This window comes from Equus przewalskii, chromosome 2 (genome assembly GCF_037783145.1).
Source record: "Equus przewalskii isolate Varuska chromosome 2, EquPr2, whole genome shotgun sequence".
NCBI classification, from domain to species: Eukaryota; Metazoa; Chordata; class Mammalia; order Perissodactyla; family Equidae; genus Equus; species Equus przewalskii.
In genome coordinates this window covers 45,615,173-45,632,030 of record NC_091832.1, presented here as the reverse complement: position 1 = coordinate 45,632,030, position 16,858 = coordinate 45,615,173, and the positions used below count along the sequence as shown (strand labels likewise).

General features: G+C 55.3%; 1 protein-coding gene across 1 annotated transcript in view; it reads left to right on the top strand.

The window, feature by feature from the left end:
- The first annotated feature begins 15,891 nt into the window (after positions 1–15,891).
- AJAP1 (adherens junctions associated protein 1) overlaps positions 15,892–16,858 on the top strand; it is a 128,595-nt gene continuing 127,628 nt past the window's right edge. Inside the window, exon 1 of the mRNA XM_070604109.1 lies at positions 15,892–16,060. Within this exon, the coding sequence (XP_070460210.1) occupies positions 16,032–16,060 (29 nt within the window). The 5' untranslated portion in view covers positions 15,892–16,031. The remainder of the gene's footprint in view (positions 16,061–16,858) is intronic.

Genomic DNA, 16,858 nt, shown 5'->3' with positions numbered 1-16,858 from the left:
TACTGAGTACTTGCCATGCACCAAACACCATTCCAAGGCCTGGATCTCTGATGACTCATGTAATGCTTAGAACCCCCAAGAGGTAGAAACTACTATTAACCTCATTTTACAGAAGCACAGAAGGGTTAAGTAACTTGCCCAAGGACACACAGCTGAAATATGTGATGCGAAGCCAAGCCATCTGGCCAGAGGCTGCACCTTACCTGTGCTCTTCTGTTGCAGCACAGATCCGATTTGCCTCCACCTTTGATTGAAGCCACCACTCCTGGGAAGAGGGCGGCGTGAGGGTGACCCGGCTGGCTGTGGAGAATTTCAGTATCTTAGACACCCAAGGCCCCACTTCCTTCAGTTTTGGGGGACTTTTTGCCTCTGACATCAGTGCCTGGACCCCACTTAACAGATACATCCCGTCTCAGGACTTCCTTGTCCTATTAATCATACTGGGTAGAAATCAGAGATTTTTCCATCAAGAGTCTGAAAGCTCCATTTTCAAAGGGTGCCTCTCATTGTACGCATGGATAGCCGTCTCCTTATAAAGCATTCTGCTTTGAAACCCCAGGATGAAAGGGCTGGAGTCCCAGCGATCGGAGAGATGGGAGGAATGGTAACAGTAATCCTTGTCGTCATCTTGCACAGTGGTTGTATTTTTGAAGTTAGGGGAGGGCTCGTTAGTGCTCACGCCTTCACACTCGGGGCCTGAGCCACGCCCTTCCTGAGAGCAGGAATGACGTCCGTCCGGCGAGGAAAGTTGATCCAGCAGAGACAGGGCCTTGCTGAGGTACTGCTCCCAGCATGGGGGTTCTCCTCCCCACCCCGGGCCTTTTGAAGATCCGACAAAAATGCTTTAGTGCCACGCAGGAGCCCCCAGGGCCACCAGGACTTAAACGTGTAAGAGCCCAGGACAAATTTCACGGCAGCTCCCGGCCACGTGTCCATCCTGCGCCGCTGGCGTCAGGAGGTGGTGATTCTGTTCTGCCCCAAATACAAGGAAATCCCTCTCGTTGGACCAGGGCAGGAAGAGCCTCAGGCAGTGGCGTGTGCATAAAAAGACCCTGAAGATACTAACAGTCAGGAAGAGGGAAAGGGGGCAGCGGGCCGCCACCCCCAGAGGAACTGTCAGGCTGGTCACACACACGATGCCCTTCTCGTCCACACCACCCTCCGAAAGGTCTTCCTCCGCTGCTCGCTGGAGCACAGGAGGCTGCCGGGCGGGCTGCGCCGGTGAGGGCGAGAGAAATCACAAGATGTTCACAGCCGCCGACCGTCCTTGTCGGGCTGCGGAAAAGCAAGGGCGATCTGGGCTGAGAGAGCAGGAACGGAGCCTGCAGAACTGGGATGTGATCTCCAGCCAGGAAACTCACTTAGGGATGCTCCCCACAGGGAAACACCTGGAGAGGACAGGCGTTTTAACCTTAAGTCCCCCGAGGGTCACCCCTCCCCATCCTGCACAAGATAAGGTGGGGAGCGTCCCCCCCAAACAATCTCTGGGGTTGCCCCAGATGCTCATGGGTCAGAGGTGCTGAGATGAGGCAAAAAAAGACAGAGTTCTCCAAGACGGTCAGGCAGATGCTATACCAGGGCGCTGTCCAGGTCAAACTAGGGGAGCGTGTCCACTGGCTTTCTAGACCCTGGTGGGAGCAAAAACAGCAGGCAGAGTCTGCCTGGCTCTCCCAGCACTGGGGCGAGCACCCAGTGGTCACTCTGGCTGAGCAGGTGACCAGAGGCTGCTGGAGGGCTCGGCTTCGAGAATCTTCCAGTTAACAGAGGATGAGGCAAAAATCCCATCTTGATTCCTGAACTTGCAGATAATCCTTCGGAAACGCCTCGTCTGGCCCCCATTGCAAATCTCAATGTGGACGAGGGAACGGGCCCCTTATCTGCGGGCAGGGGCTCCTGTGGTCAGCGTTGCTCCTGTTGGGGAGGGAGCAGATGGAGAAGAACGGGGAACCGGAATGACCCCTGGGGGCTTGCTTTCTGGTTTCTCATTTATCTCCTTTTGTGGAGCTCAGGTGCACAGAATCTGATTAACCCTGCGTCTCCCTTCAAGACCCACCACCGTGCGTGGCCCTCTTTTGTTGTTACTGTTGTCGCTTTTGGCTGTTTTGATTATTTCTTTATTTTTAATAATATAAGGAACTCCTGCGAATCCACCACAGGATTTTGTGTTCATCGTTCCTTCTTTAAAAATAGTTGTGTCCTAGCTATATGTACGCCTAACAAGATATTATTCATACTGTTTAATTCTGCTGCTTTGATTTTTATAAAGAATATCATGCTGTGTGTGGTCTTCTCATACTTGCTTTTCTCCGTGAAACCTAATTACCAATGAGGTTGGGTACTTCTTCAAATATTTATTGGCCATGCCTATTTTCTCTTCTGTGAAGTTTCTTTTCCTCTATTTTCATCCATTTTCCCAATGCAAGTTTATCCTTGCGTTACTAGTGTGTAGTTTTACAAATTTATGTGTTATTGATATTAACGGTTTTTCAATTTTCTGTGTTGGAAACGTCTTCTCCCAGTTTGTAGCCTGCCTTTACTGTCTGTGAGGAAACTTGATAAACAGAAGTTCTAATTTTAATGAAGATGCATGTTTTAATCTTTTACGTAAGAGCTTTTTTTTTTTTTTTAAGAAATCTGGCCATCCCCCAAGATAAAACTACAGTTTCTTTAAGTGTTGCAAAGTTTGCTTTTGGTTTGTAAGACTGTAGCAGCTGGAGGAGAGCTTCCGTATGGTTGTATGGTGTGAGGTAGGGGTCCAACTTCAAGCTTTCCTCCTGGGTCATGACTTTTCCAGCTTCAGTGGGTGAGGAGACCCCTTTCTTCAGCGCCCTGACAGACTGGGCCTGGATCTTTCATGTCTGTCTTCAGCCCCTGACTGGAAGTTGGTAGGTGTAAAACAGTTAATTCCCAGTTCCTTGTAGAGGCCCCAGTTGATGGGGATCCAGGGTCCCTGAGTCAGAGCAGCCTGGAGCAGTGACTTTGGACCCTTCGGGCTGCTGTCCCTGTGGCTGTATAGGGTTCCTACATGACCGGCCAGAGTCAACACATAATATGGGGTTTCATCTGAGTTGTGCATTCCCACCTGCTGTCTCATTTTAACTTCCCACTCAGTGAAACTGGAAAGCCCTAGGACACTGAGGTACGAGGGGGTGTGTGGAATCCTGGACGCAAACTCAGCCAGGAGTGGGTGGGGTTGGGACCTGACTCCTTCCTCTTGGTCAAGCCCACACTGACCACCTCCTCTTGACACTGTGGGAGGGAAATAGTATGGGGACAAGTGGCATCTGGATGAAGCTCCTTCCTAAATGAACTTGTAACCAGGAGTCACTCCCACATGGTTCATTCAGTCCAGAAGGAAACACAGGAAGGAAGCCCACCCTGCAGAATTGGGAGCTGTGGCCGCTCAGACGCCGGACGTGGTCTTGCCCTCTCCTTCCTTCCCCTTAGCCTGCTGTCCTGATGCCCGAGACTAGATCATCACAACTGGAGGCCGCCTTCCAGGGCTCTGCGCCTGAGCTGGAGGGGCCGGGAAGAACTGCGACCAAGACACTCTGGGGCTCTCCTCCCCATCAGCACAGCTTCTCACTCTGGTTCACGGCGGTGCTGGATGCATATCGCGGAGTGAACAAACGAATGAATGAATGAATGACCAGCACTACAGAGATTCTGATCCAGACAGTGAAATCCAGCTGTGTTACTGTCCAGACTTGGTCCCACGTCTCACTCCCACTGGTCATGTCCCTCCACTGTGGGGGACTTTGTCCCCTCTCTCTCATCCTGGAAATGTTGTCCTCATGCCCACCCTCTTTGACCTGCTTAACCGCTGCTCATAGTTGAACAGGAATAGAAACTGTGGTCCTGGGGCAGCTGGAGGAACTCCTGGACACCCTTACTGTCTGCTGGGCTCTGTGTCAATGAGAGACAGTGGAAGGGGCAGTGAGCGCTTGTGGACGGTTGGCAGGTGGGCGCCATGCGGTCCTGTTTCGGCCAGCTCTGGCTGCCATAGCAAACATCGCACCAGGCAGTTCAAGCAGCAGATGTTTATCTCTCACAGTTCTGGAGGCTGGAAGTCCACGGCCTGTCCTGGGGAGGGCCCTCCGCCTGGCTTGCAGACAGCTGCCTTCTCACTGTGCCCTCACTTGGCAGAGAGAGAACTGTAGCCTCTTCGTCTTCTTAAAAGGGCACCAATCCCATCGTGGGAGCCCCACCTTCACGACCTCATCTAACCCTAATCACCTCCCAAAGGGCCCCTCCGAACCCATCACACTGGGGTCAGGGATTCAACACGTGGACTTGACGGGACACAGACATTCAGTCCACAACACCTCCCAGCAGCCATAAGAGAGGCAGGACGATTATCCCAAGTTTACAGGTGAGGTGGAGAGAGGTGACGTCACTGGCCTGAGGCCACGCTGCTCCTAAGTCCAAGATCTAGACCTGACGATCCGGCTTGAAGGACTGTATTCCTAACCATTGAGCTACCCTACCCTGCAGGCTGACCAGGAAGCCAGCAGGTGGGAACCCAATGCCGTCAGGATGTGGCTGAGGTAGATCCCAGCCTCATCCCCCAGAACTAAATCTGGAAGGATGGGGGAGAGGCTAATGTCGCCCATGATGATCACAGCGAACATCCCCTGAGCGCCTTCCCCGTGGCCACTGAGGATGCTACAGCCACCGACACACGTGCCCACCGCGCCGAGCCCGCGGGGAGGATCTGCGCGTCGGTGTTAACCACGGAAGGCCTGTGCCTCTTGTCCAGGTAGCCCCAGCCGGCAAAAGCCCAGACAAGCCATGACGGGGCTCTGCTCCAGAACACGCACTGCCCGCCTGTCCCCGGGCTGCCTCCCGAGCAGCCGCCTGGGCAATGATGCTCCTTCACAGGGCTGCTGTGGGGGTTAAACGGCCCAGACTTCTAAAGCACTTGACGCATAGTAGGTCGTTTAGAACATTAGCTAGAATTAATGTAATTATCATCATCCTCACCCAGGCACTGAGTGGGCGTTCAACGACCTTTTGAATGAATGAATGAATGAATGAATGAACAGCTGTGTAAGTTCAGTAACAATACTATGTCTATTTTATAGCCGAGGCCAGTAGCCGGCCACTGAGTCTTCAAAGCCTCCCTCCTTTTAAAGAAATGATTGTCGTTAATGTAAAAAACATTTTTATTAAAAATAACATTTTCAAATAAAAAGAAACTGTATAAGACGTGGGTTCTCGTATCCGTGTCTTTATTCAGCGTGTTGCAATATGTCATTTTGGTTGAAGTATATGGAGAAAATGCCGGCTCAGACATACACATGGTCTGGAAAGAGATGAGGACTGAATAGCCCTTCCAGCTGACTGTGGGATCGTGTTTGATCCCACGCTGAAATGGGACAAGCGGTAGTCTCTTAAAGCCTCGTGGCAGTGTGGAACCCATGCCCACGCCTCTTGTATTGTGTTACATTAAAACCCACTGGTTTATCTTACTTGAATGGATCTTTTACCCATGCATGGTTTTTTAATAGCTTTATTGAGATATAATTCACATTTTATACAATTCAGCCATTTGAAGTGTACAATTCAATGGTCTTGGTATAGCCACACCTATGTGCAGCCATCACCGAAGTCAATTTTAGAACACTTCCATCACCTCCAAAAGAAGTTGCACCCTTTAGCTCTCTCTCTCCTATCTTCCTCCTCCCTCCACCCCCACCCCAGCCCTGAGCATCCTGTAATCTACTCCCAGTCTCCGCAGATGTCCCTATTCTGCACATTTCACGTCAATCAGCAGCATGTGGCTTTTTGTCTGCTTCTCTCCCTCAGCACCACGACTGCAAGCTTCATCCATGCAGCAGCCTGTGTCAGTGCTCCACTCCTTTTCACGACTGAGTAATATTCCATTGTGTGGACAGACCTCTTTTGTTTATCTATTCTTCTGTCAATGGACATTTGCATTGTGTCCACCTTTTGGTGATTATGAACAGCCACGTGCAAGGTTCTGTGAGGACTTTCACTCGTTCGTGACGCTCTGGTGGCTTATATCCCCCAGGGGGGCTCTCTCGCACGCCTGATAGCTTTTGATGTGGGAGTACTTGACTGATCAGGTCAACATAAAGTTTATAGTCCAGACCAGGACCTTTTGAGAGCTAGATGGGGCGCTGTGAACAACGACTCCAGGAGGACGGTCCCAGGCAGACTGGAACCTATGGGCCCCTGCTTGCCTCCCTCTGGGACACCCACCTCCCCTAGAGTGGCAATCTCCTTCTTCAATACCATCCGGATGAGGCTGCCCGCCCCTCTCCCCATCGTCAAGCAAGATTTAACAAGCCTGGTGCTCCAGTCACGGACAGTTACTAACTTTCCCAGCTGGGAGTGTGGGGCTTGGGGTCTGACCAGAGGAGTCTGGGCACGGAGACGCCCAATGTCACCAGCCCCTAACGCCAAGTCCAGCTTCCAAAGGGATGTTTGTCAAGTCTGCATTTTCTAGAAGTCACTGGAATGAAACACCCTGAGAGGAGAGACCTCATTTGTCCGATTCGACAGTCACAGAATACATTCTGGCGAAATGAATGAGGGAATTGAAGAGTGACCCTGAACTGCTGGCCGCTCCGCCCGAAGAGAAGTTAGCCCGAACGTGCGGGCGTCAGGGTTCCCCGAGGGTTGCCCGAGCTCCTCAGAGGCGGGCAGCTTTCTCTCCCTCCGGCACTCAGCAGGTGCTCGCCTGCCGTAGGGACGCTCAGTTCCCGTTGAGTAAGTGATGGCTCAGGAACATGCGTGGACGGAGCACGGCTTTCCTACAGGGTCATCTGCGACCTCCCTTCTGAGACCCGGACACCGTCCTTCCACGGCAACTCACAGCGTCATTTGCTGCTGTGGGAAGGAAGGCTGGGGGCAGAGTTTGCAGGCTTCTGGCCCCTGAGAGCAGGAGAGAACTTAGGAGGGAGGTGGTGGTGCTGACTGTCACAGACAATAGCTGGCCAGTGACCTTCAGAAGGTTGGCGATGGATGGTTATGCATTTATAGCTTGTGCGTCTGTTTATTATCTGAATTCTACACTGAACCGTAAGTCCTGTGAGGGAGGGACCAGTGCGTTTAACTTACCACAGTATACCTGGTACGGAGGACCTGGTACAATAAATACTGGTGGCCCGAGGAGTAAGTTAGTAGACAGCTGGCTCCTGTCCTCAGATGTCCCTCAGTCCTACTGATGGCAGCCTCTTCCTGAACGCGGCGGCTCTGGGAGCGCCCAGTGTGGCGGAGCACGGCACAGCCCGTCTAATTCAGTCCTCCTGTGGCTTGCTCCTTCCTCCCCCATTTTTCAAGACGTGAGAACCGTGGTCAAGGAGGTGTTGGAACTGGTCTGAGATCATCCAGCTGGTAAGAAGTGGAGGCAGGACTTGAAATTATTTGTTTGATTCTTAAAAAAAGAAAAAAAAAATGCAAACCGTGTTCTTCCGACCACCATAAGCGTCCTTTTTTGGATGCGATTATCCGTACTGATTTTTCGCATCTCTGTCCTGGGTTGTGGGAGTCGGGGAGGGAGAGGTCTAGTGGTGTTGCTCCTCGGAAATATCCTGGATTGCTGTCGTCACTTTTTATAGCCTGGAGAACAGAAACTCCTTAAGCTCATTTGGGAAGCCTTGGGCCTGATTCAGCTTTTCGACACCTGCTCCAGACACTGCGGATGTGCGCTGCCTCCTCCTGAGCCTTTGTTGGCTTCTGCAACAAAGGAGAACTCCGAAGCACCAGCCATCACACCCAGAGCCGGGAGTCACTGTCTCCTGGGACACTTGGCATTTACCTTCTCGCTCAGTGAAATTTCTGGAGACACTGGAACAGAAGGGATAATGCATTCCTTAGCTTCACTGTCCCAAAGCCAGTGCAGAACTCAGCCAAAGGCGCGACATTGGGCCTTGATGAAAGAGGCATAAAGCAAGACGTGTAGTGGATAATGTGAAGGCTTACCTTAAAACTCACGTGCTACGTTTCTATTTAGCCTTTGATTCCAGATTTATCTCAGTCGCCCTCTTCGATTACAACATTTAGCAGAGGTAAGTAAAATTCCTCCCCAGAAAATTGAAAACCTTGCAGAAATGAAGGCCTATGCCTGAGTTTTACCAGCCTTGCAGGTAAGCACTGACCTGCTCTGTCAAGTTAGGATTACATTTGTCCAAAAGTTATAGAAAGCTGGAGTAAGCTGTAGCTTGAACTAAAGAGAGATTCATTTTTCTTGTCTAACAGGAAGTCTGTAGGTAGCTTCAACTGGGGTTCACATGGATGTCCACAATGCCCTAACTACTTCTATCCATTTGCTCTGGCATTCTCCAGATGTAGCTTCTACCCTCACACTTGTCACCTCATGGTTACAACAGGGCTGCATGATCTCCTGCATCCCATTGCATTCCAGGTGGGAATAGTAATGAGAAAGAAAGCAAAAGGTGTGTTCTAAAGGGTCAGCCCCCTTCTGCAGAACTTTGCCAGAAGTTCCATCAAGCAATTTCTGCTCATATCTGGTTGGCCAGAACTGTGTCACCGGCCACTTTAGGTACAAGAGAGGCTGAAATATGTAAACTTTGGGCCAGGCACATTTATCCTCTCACTACCACCACCAATTCTGTTAGTAAGGAAGAAGGGGAGAATGGACTTTGGGCGGTCAGCTGGCAGCCAGTGATTTCAGCCACGCTCCCTAGGAGACTAAACAAAAGAGAGCATTTTGGAGAAGCACAATTTCAAGGGGGAAACGCAGGGCTAGCAGGGGTTGTGCGGCAACCGGCCACACTGTGTAGGAGGTAAGAAGAACCGAGGGCAGCAACAGGTAGAGTCTGGATGTCGCTGTCGTGAACACATGTTGCTCCCCAGTGTTCTGCTTTTTAACGTGCTCAGGAAGCGGGCAGTGAAGTGGCTCTCTTTGCAGTGTCCTCCAGGTGCTGCCCTATAGAGAGCCTGCGTGTCGCACGGGCCCGACTGGAGTACCAGCCAAGCGGTCCCTTCCCTGCTGAGTGATGTTGGCCAATGGCTTTGAACTCCTTATACGTATGCGTGTGATGAGACCTGACATCCAGCCTGCGGGCCCAGAGCAGCCACACCAGATAGCACGATATTCAAATGCCTTCACACCAGTTGGAAACAGCCCCTGAACTTCCCTAGCACCACCCCGGATTGCCTCAGGTCCTCGCCCAGAGCTGCCCCCTGGCTTTGTGGCCATGGCCAGCCTCCATTCCAGGGCCCATGTTGCACAGCATTAAATATTTTAAATATTAGGCCCAGGTCTGATAATATTACCAATCTCTCCGGTTGTTGCAGAAGTTAAGCTCAGAAATGTAAAATTCATCACAGCGGCTGAGGCTTACAGACTCGAGTGCATCTCAGGCCACACTGGGCAAACCATCTGCGTCTCTGCCCGACATCTGCGCTCTCAATAAGTGACATGTCTTCCTCTCTTCTTAACGTGTTCCGGAAGCCTCTTCAAGTTCAAGGATAACAGCTCGGACAAGGCATTGTTAGAGGCAAGTGGCTTTTTCGCTCAATTACTCTCCAGATTGGCTGGGAGCAGCCCAGATGCCACCTTGGGGAAGATGGGGTCTGACAATTACTGGATGAGGAAGGGGACCATAGATGAGTCTGCTGCTTTTTGGTGTATTGAGAATGAGTCTCTGAGTAGAGCCTGAGCTCCAACAAAATTTTTAAAAATGACGATAATTGTGATGATGATAGTGATAATGAAAATGGTGATGGTGATGATATTGGTGATGAGAGTGATGACGGTGACGGTGATAATGATGGGGATCATGATCATGGTGATGATAATGGTGGTGATAACAGCAATGATTATGAGGATGGTGACGATTATGAGGAAGATGGCAATGATCTTTCTTGATGAATAACAGCGCTTCCCTCTAGACAGAAGCACAGCCCCCAAAGATGCATTATCTGACCCATGTTACAGTTAGAGGTGAGCCAATCATTGTTGACAAGTGTCTGCCTCTGAGTTTCCAGCATTAGTCAGATGCCTGCCTCTTGGGCAGGTGATGAAGTCTAGTCTCGAATCTTCCCTGCCTTGAGATTCAACGATCTGTTCAGAGTGTGGAGGTAGAAAAAGGTGTGCAAACTCAGCATGCTTGCCAGAAAACATGCTTTCTTCCTCTGAATAAATTCTGGCATCGTCAAGTTTAGGGGCTCAGTGAAAACAAGATATAAATTATCTCCTTTCATTGTTGATACCTGCTGGTAGGTGTAGAAGATTCTATGATTGTGTAAAGTGTTGCCTGCCCTCCCTGTGTGATGTCTATGCTTCCTCAGCCCACTGGCGTCAGTGTGGCCGTGTCCCTTGCTTTGGCCAGTGAAATGTGCATGGAAGTGACATGCACCCCTTCCCAGTAGAACCGTTAAGGGCCGTGGCGAGGTTTTGCCACGAGCCCTGGCCCTGTGCTGTGACAGGGGATGTCCAGGTAAGAGCAGCTCCTTCTGGCTGGGTCCCAGAGTGAAGACAACATGCAGTGGGCTGATGGTAACTACTGGTGGTTGTGAGCGTGAGTAAGAAAGCCCCCTTTGTTGGGCTCGGCCACCCAGCTCGGGGTTGTCTGTTGACACAATGTAATCTAGCCTGAGCTGACCCACGTGGTTTATGAATCGATTTAGAAGAGACATCAATAGCCCAGACTCATTGGTGTCCCGCTTTGCCTTTTCTGCCTGGAGCCAAGGAGCAGTGACCACCCCGGGGCAGACCTCCTTCCTGAGCACTTGCCCCGGATGAGGAGTTTCTCTTGCTGCCAGCGGTGCTCGTGCCCAGACAGTCACTGGAACTTTCTGCACACCCTCAGGGCTCAATCCGCAAGATGAGCACATCCCCTCACCTCTCCTACTAGCAGGAGTCGGAACTTCGGGGGCCAGGGAGAGACTCAGCGCCCAGCCCCTTCTCTTACTCCTAAGTGTAAACAAATGACCCACTCCTTCATGTCCCCGATCTTCACCCCTTTACCCTAATATCTAAATAAACCTGTCCCAAGCACTGTGTGAAGTCCAGCATCTCTTCCTCCCCCACTCCCACCCAGGCCCAGAGCATTCTAGAATATAAGAGAGGAAGGGAATTTTGCTCACATTTCTTCCCAAGATAGTTACTGTGTCCCACTTCTTCCTCCTGGCTACGCCCTGGACCTGGTCATTGTTGTCTCCCCTGCCCCTGCCTGCCCCCAGTAGAGACCACCCCTTTCCTCACTCCTGACACATCCCTAACAGGAGCCCCACTGCCCTGGAGCGGAAACACAGCACAAAACACACGTCAGCCTGGGGTCTCAGCCACAGTTGTGAGAAAACACAAGGCCTCAAGTGGGCACTGCGGCCCCTACCCCTGGGGCCCCTGGCCTCTGACTGGCTTCCCCATGTGCGACTGCCCACTCGGAAGACCCTCTCCTCTTCTCTCCAGCTTCCCCTCCAAACCTCGTGGACCCACAATGCCAGGACTGCCTTTTGCAATGCTGATCAGTCCTTTTTCTAGTCCTCCTTGACCCTCAAATAGAAGAGGCCGATCTGACATCACAGAGAATCTCCAAAAGGTTGGGAATGATGGTTTTCCTCCATCCCGGGCCAAACCTAATGTTTAGGCAGCCCTCCTTCCACCCGCGGAGAGAGTCCGTCGCTGGCTCAGAGTAAGCCCCAGGGTCGCCTTTTCCTCTTTCTGATACACACGTACATTTGAGCTGGGGTGGAGGCCTGCGCTCTCTCGCCAGCCCTGGGCTGAGGGATGTCGGCCTGTGAGTCAGCGTGTCTGGGAGTCTCAGCCTCCTTCTCCCTCCAGAATCTCACCAGGCGGCCTGGCCCCTTCACTCAGCTGGAGTTTGCAGCTGTGTGTGCAGCCTCACTGGGGAACAGCTCTGACGCCCCAGGAGGAACCCCAGGGTCTGGGCACTTAACCTCCCCGAGAAGTAGAAGTGACGTGGAGCACCCCCCTCCCACCATGTGCTCCCCCCACCACATTCAAGCTTTATTGGGTGGGGGGAGCTAGCGAGGCAGGAGGGTGGAGAAGATAATGCTGTGACTGCTTTAAAGAAACTTCTAATAATTTTAATCAGCATTTTCCCTTCCCTTTAAAATCACAAACTTAGCTACTTAATCAAATGTCATGCTTAAGACACATTTGCCTCCTTGGGAGAAAAATGAACAATGGCAGCTCAATTTGGCTTTGGATGGGTTTTAAAAATAGTCGAGTCTGTGAAGGCCATTAGGTAAATGGCCTGAGAGAGCTTCAAAGAGGGCCTCCTGCGGGCTCGGCCAGCTCCTTTGTTTGGAAAATAGGGCGAGGCAAGGCAGGGAGCTGAGAGCCCCAGGTGGTTCTGGGTTCCGGGGTGCAGACTTCTCCCGGGGAGGGGGAGCACGAGACTTTCCACAGCGGGCACATCTGAAAACTTCTCTTTTGCACTTGTTGAAGATGGTAGGCGTGTGTGTGTGTGTGTGTGTGTGTGTGTAACTATGTGTGTGACAGTGTGTGTTGGGTGTGGGATGACATAACGCCTACCCTCTCAATTCCCAAGAAAGGAGAAAAATGGAATGGTCAGAACTGTGAGGTGCTGTCAACCTGTAGGAGACCAGTTGCATTGGTGGTGAAATAAAAGTCCTGCTTTTATTGTTTTATGGCATGTAAAAGTGACAGTGTTTCCATCAGGAGAAAAAACGAAAGCAAACTAAAGGCACTGCTTTCTTTGGAGGGGGCTAGACTGGTGTCACCGGTGCCGCCGAGGAAGAGAGAAGCTCCCGCGCTTGCTCCTAGACCCTGCTTTCCAGCCTGGGCGGGTGGGGCATCCTGCCTCCCCAAGGTCAAGAGGCCACACCCACCTGGCTTCTTTAGCCTCTGACCTGCCCTCGTGACTTCTGCTGCAGCTTATTCCCACTGCTGGGTCAGAAAACACTCCTGTTGAATATCTTCTTAGCCTGGGGTTCAAACCTGGGGTCTGGGGACCCCTAGGGTATGTGGGTAGAATTCAAGGGGTGTTTACACTTGGATAGGGCAAAAATTACATCTTTATTTTTGCGAACTCCAGCTGAAATGCAGCATTTCCTTCCACTCTAGGTGTGGGCAGCAGATCGCAGCGCATGACGGGACCTCATGCCTCTGACCATCAGACAGAAACTGCGGGCGTTTCCAATCCCCTTCCTGTGATTACAGATTTCTCAAAAACTACTGCTGCGTATCTCAACACCCAAATTGTGGTATTTTTTTGGATCGGCCAAGTAATTACCTAATGTAGTAATAAAAAAGAGCATACATGGCTATATAAAAAATTTATTTTATTAAAATTTTGACACTGTATTTCAGTATAATTGGTTTCCTAATAATCCTGTGCATTTTAGTGTATGCGCCTAAAAATACTCTGAGACAAGTTCCGGAGGGCTGCGTTCCCGGAGCAGAGCCGGTCGGGAGCCTCTGGAGAGCAGGCCCGGCTTCCTCCAGGGTCATTCTGGCTCCTGGAAGGGCCTCCCAGTGTAGCACCCCCACTTTGGGCCGCTAGGTGGCAGCAGTGCCAGCACCCCCTTCTCTCCTGGCCGTCCTGGGCCCAGCCTGTTGTTCCGGGACCTCCAGTCTCCTAATGGGATCTCTCCCCCAAACCCTTCAAGGAGAGGGCTCTAGGGGGAGGACGGTGCATGAGCGGCCAGGCAGGCAACATGCCGGCTCAGCCTGGTGTGTCTCTGGACCATAACAGTTACACTGGGTATGAGGCCATCTCCTTTAACCCCCACAAACATCTCTGTGTGGAAAGGAACATGAAACCCATTTTACAGATGAGGAAACTGAGGGTCAGCGAGGTTAGATAATGCACCCAGGACCCCACGATTAGTAAACAGCAGCGCCTGGTCTGCCCATGTCAAGACTTGGGTTCCTGCTGCCACCTTCCTAGCCCCAGTCGTCTCCTCCGGGATCTTATGGAAGGCAGGTCACCCTACCCTCCTAGACCCTTTGGCTCTCAAAGACCTGGAGGCCCAAGGGGGAAGGGCCTGCCTGGAGGCCACAGTCCTAGCCATGCTAAGCCTGGCTCTGTCCCCCTCCCCAGCTGCCTCAGTGGCTCACTGGGGCCTGGGTGCTGGTTGCACGGGGCTAGGGTGACCCCAGAGCTTAGATGGCAGAGGCACCTGCCTGGAGCAGGCACCATCAGTTAACTGGACTCCCGCCTCCACATCTGCAGCCTCAGAGCAGCACTGGCTTGATTTCTAGGCCGGGTTTGCACCTCCCCGGAGAGCCTTGAGAGATGAAAGCAGGGCTGTGTTGTGGTTTCCCAAGGAGTCAGCAGGTGTGGCTTTCAGTGGAGTGTCTTGTGTGTCATCTTTTCAGGGCAAGGGTCCCCATCAGTGCTTTTACTCCTCTAGTCACTGTCTTGCAAATAAAGCCTACCCAGGTAGGTGTAGGGGGTGGGGTGGGGAGTCCTAGGATGGGGAAGGGGCCAGAACGGAGGATCCAGGAGGCCGAGTCCTCCGGAGCCAGGAGCGGCCTGGCCCAGTAGCAGCTGCGGTGGGGCGAGCAGGGGCTGCCAGACGCTCCGCCCAGGACTGCTGGAGCGTCGGGATTCGGGACCGGGCTGGGATGGGGCAGAAGGTGCTGAAGCTCCGACCAGGCACAGAGACTTCTTCCCCAGGGTCCGGGCGGGGGCAGGGCAGCGGGAAGAGAGGAATCCCTGGGAGGGGCCCCCTCTGTCTCCCACAGACTCCGCGCCCCTCTCCTGCAGCTCCGCCTGGAGGAAACTTTCCGCGCAGCCCCCCCCGCTCCGTGAGCCCCCGAGCGCTCCCTCAGGAACGCCCCCTCCCCAAATCAGCTCTCCGGGTCCGCCCTGCGCACCCGTAACCGGGTCGGAACCTCAAACTGCTTCGCAGGCCATCTGGTTACCGTGGCAACACCATCCGGCGGCGCCCGGCGGTCCAATCCGAGCCCGCGGCCTTTCTCTAGCCTTTCCCAAGGTGGGGACCGGACGAGGCCGGGATGGGGGAAGGGGCGGCCCGGGGCCCCGCCTGGGGTGTCGCCTGGGTCTGGCACAGCCCCCCGCGGCGAGGCGGACCACTGCGAGGCGGGGCGGCGAGCGGCAGCCGGGCCGGACAGGGGGCTAGGGCTCCAGTTTGAGGGGCGGGGAAGCGGGTGACGTGAGCCGGGCCGGGCGGGCGGAGTTGGGACCCGCTCGGGGAGGCGGGGGCGAGCTCGCAGAGAGGCAGACGCGCGGAGGGAGGAGGCTGAGCGGCGCGGGCGGCTCTGCGGCGGGCGCGGTGGGCGCGGGCGGCGGGGCCCCGGGATCCCCGCGCGCCTCCTCGGCGCGGCGCCGCCGCCGCGCGTCCCCACGCCCCGCGCTCCACGGCGCCCTCGCCCCGCGCGCCTCCCGTGCCCGCCTCCTGCCAGACTCCGGTGCCGCGGCCGTCTGCAGGGCGAGCGCTCAGACGGAGCCCCCGGCCAACTTGAGCTGCGCCGACCGGTGGCCGAGCCCTGGGCACAGCCCCCTCACCTGGCGGCGCGCCGAGGGGACTCGCGTCCACCTGCGTCGCCGCCGCCTGCGCCCCCAGACCGCGCCGCCCCCTCGGCGCGGGGGTCGGACTAGAGGCAAGAGCCACGCCGCGAGACACGCACCGTGCGCGGCGTCGCCCCCTGGCTTCCTTCCTCGCTGCCCCGGGAGGGCGAAGCCGCTGCTCCTCTGACCCTCGCCGCGCTGCCATAGCGCCGGAGCGCGCCCCTCCCAGGCCGGCCGCGGGCGCCCGCGCCTCGCCGCTGCCTTCCCTGGGTCGCCCCCGGAGGGGCCGCGAGCCCCGCGCCCCGGCCAGAAGATGTGCGCCCCCGCGGGCCGCCCCGCCTGAGCCATGCGCCCCAGCGGCGGCGGCGCGCCGGCCGGCATGGAGCCCCGCGCGGCCGCGCTCTGACTCGTTCTGCGCCCCGCGGCCGGCGGGTGGCGGGCGGCGGGCGGCGGGCGGCGGCGGACCGAGAGCCAGAGACCGGCGCCTCGGGACGGAAGCGAGCGGGCGCGGGCGCCGCGCAGATGGCCGGGGCGAGCAAGGTCTGAGGCTCCGCTCCCCGAAACGTGACCATGTGGATTCAACAGCTTTTAGGACTCAGGTGAGCGACCCGGCTGGCGCCCGGGGTGCGAGTGGGTGCGTGGGTGCGTGGGTGCCCGGCTGGGCTGAAGCGGTGCTTTGCTTAGTGTTGCAAATAAAGGCACCCCCTGACTGCTCCCCGCGGGCAGCCAACGGCGTGCGCTGGGAGCCGGGTCGGAGCGCCAGTCCGGAGCTCGGAGCCCCGCGGCCCCGCAGGGAGCGGCCGGCTCTCCCGGGCTCCGCGCCTCCGGGTCCGGGCAGGGACGCCCGCCTCAGCTCCCCGGGCAAGCTCCCGGCGCCAGCAGCGCAGTGTCCTGGCCGGCCGCCCCGGCGCGCCTCCTCCCTAGGGCCCGGGGCGAGGATCGGGCCGCTGGGCGCGGCGGCCCGTGGACCCAGGGCGGGGGCCGAGGCTGCCGGGTAAAGCCAGGGCCCCCGGCTCCCGGCGGGAGCTTGGCAGGCGGAGTTGGAGGAAACCAAAATCCAACTGCCACTCTGCCCTCCCTTCCCTTTCCTCGGGGCTCCGGGGCCGGGCAGGGGCCTCCCGAGCTCCCAGCTGCCGATCCAGCTGTTTGCCGGTGACCTCCTGGCCCGACGGGCGCGCACAGCTGGCGGGCAGCTGGGGCGGGAGACACTGGGGCTCTGGGGGAGCATGAGCGGGCACCCTCCCCTCCCCCAACACCCGCGGGAGCGTCCCAGCGTTTGTCTGTGTCCCGGACTCCGGGGCCAACTGGAACCGGGGCTTCGAGCTCGGAGCCCGCAGTAGGGGTACCTAGGAAGACCCTTTTCGGCAAACTTTGCCCGCGTGCCTGGCGCTCGGCCT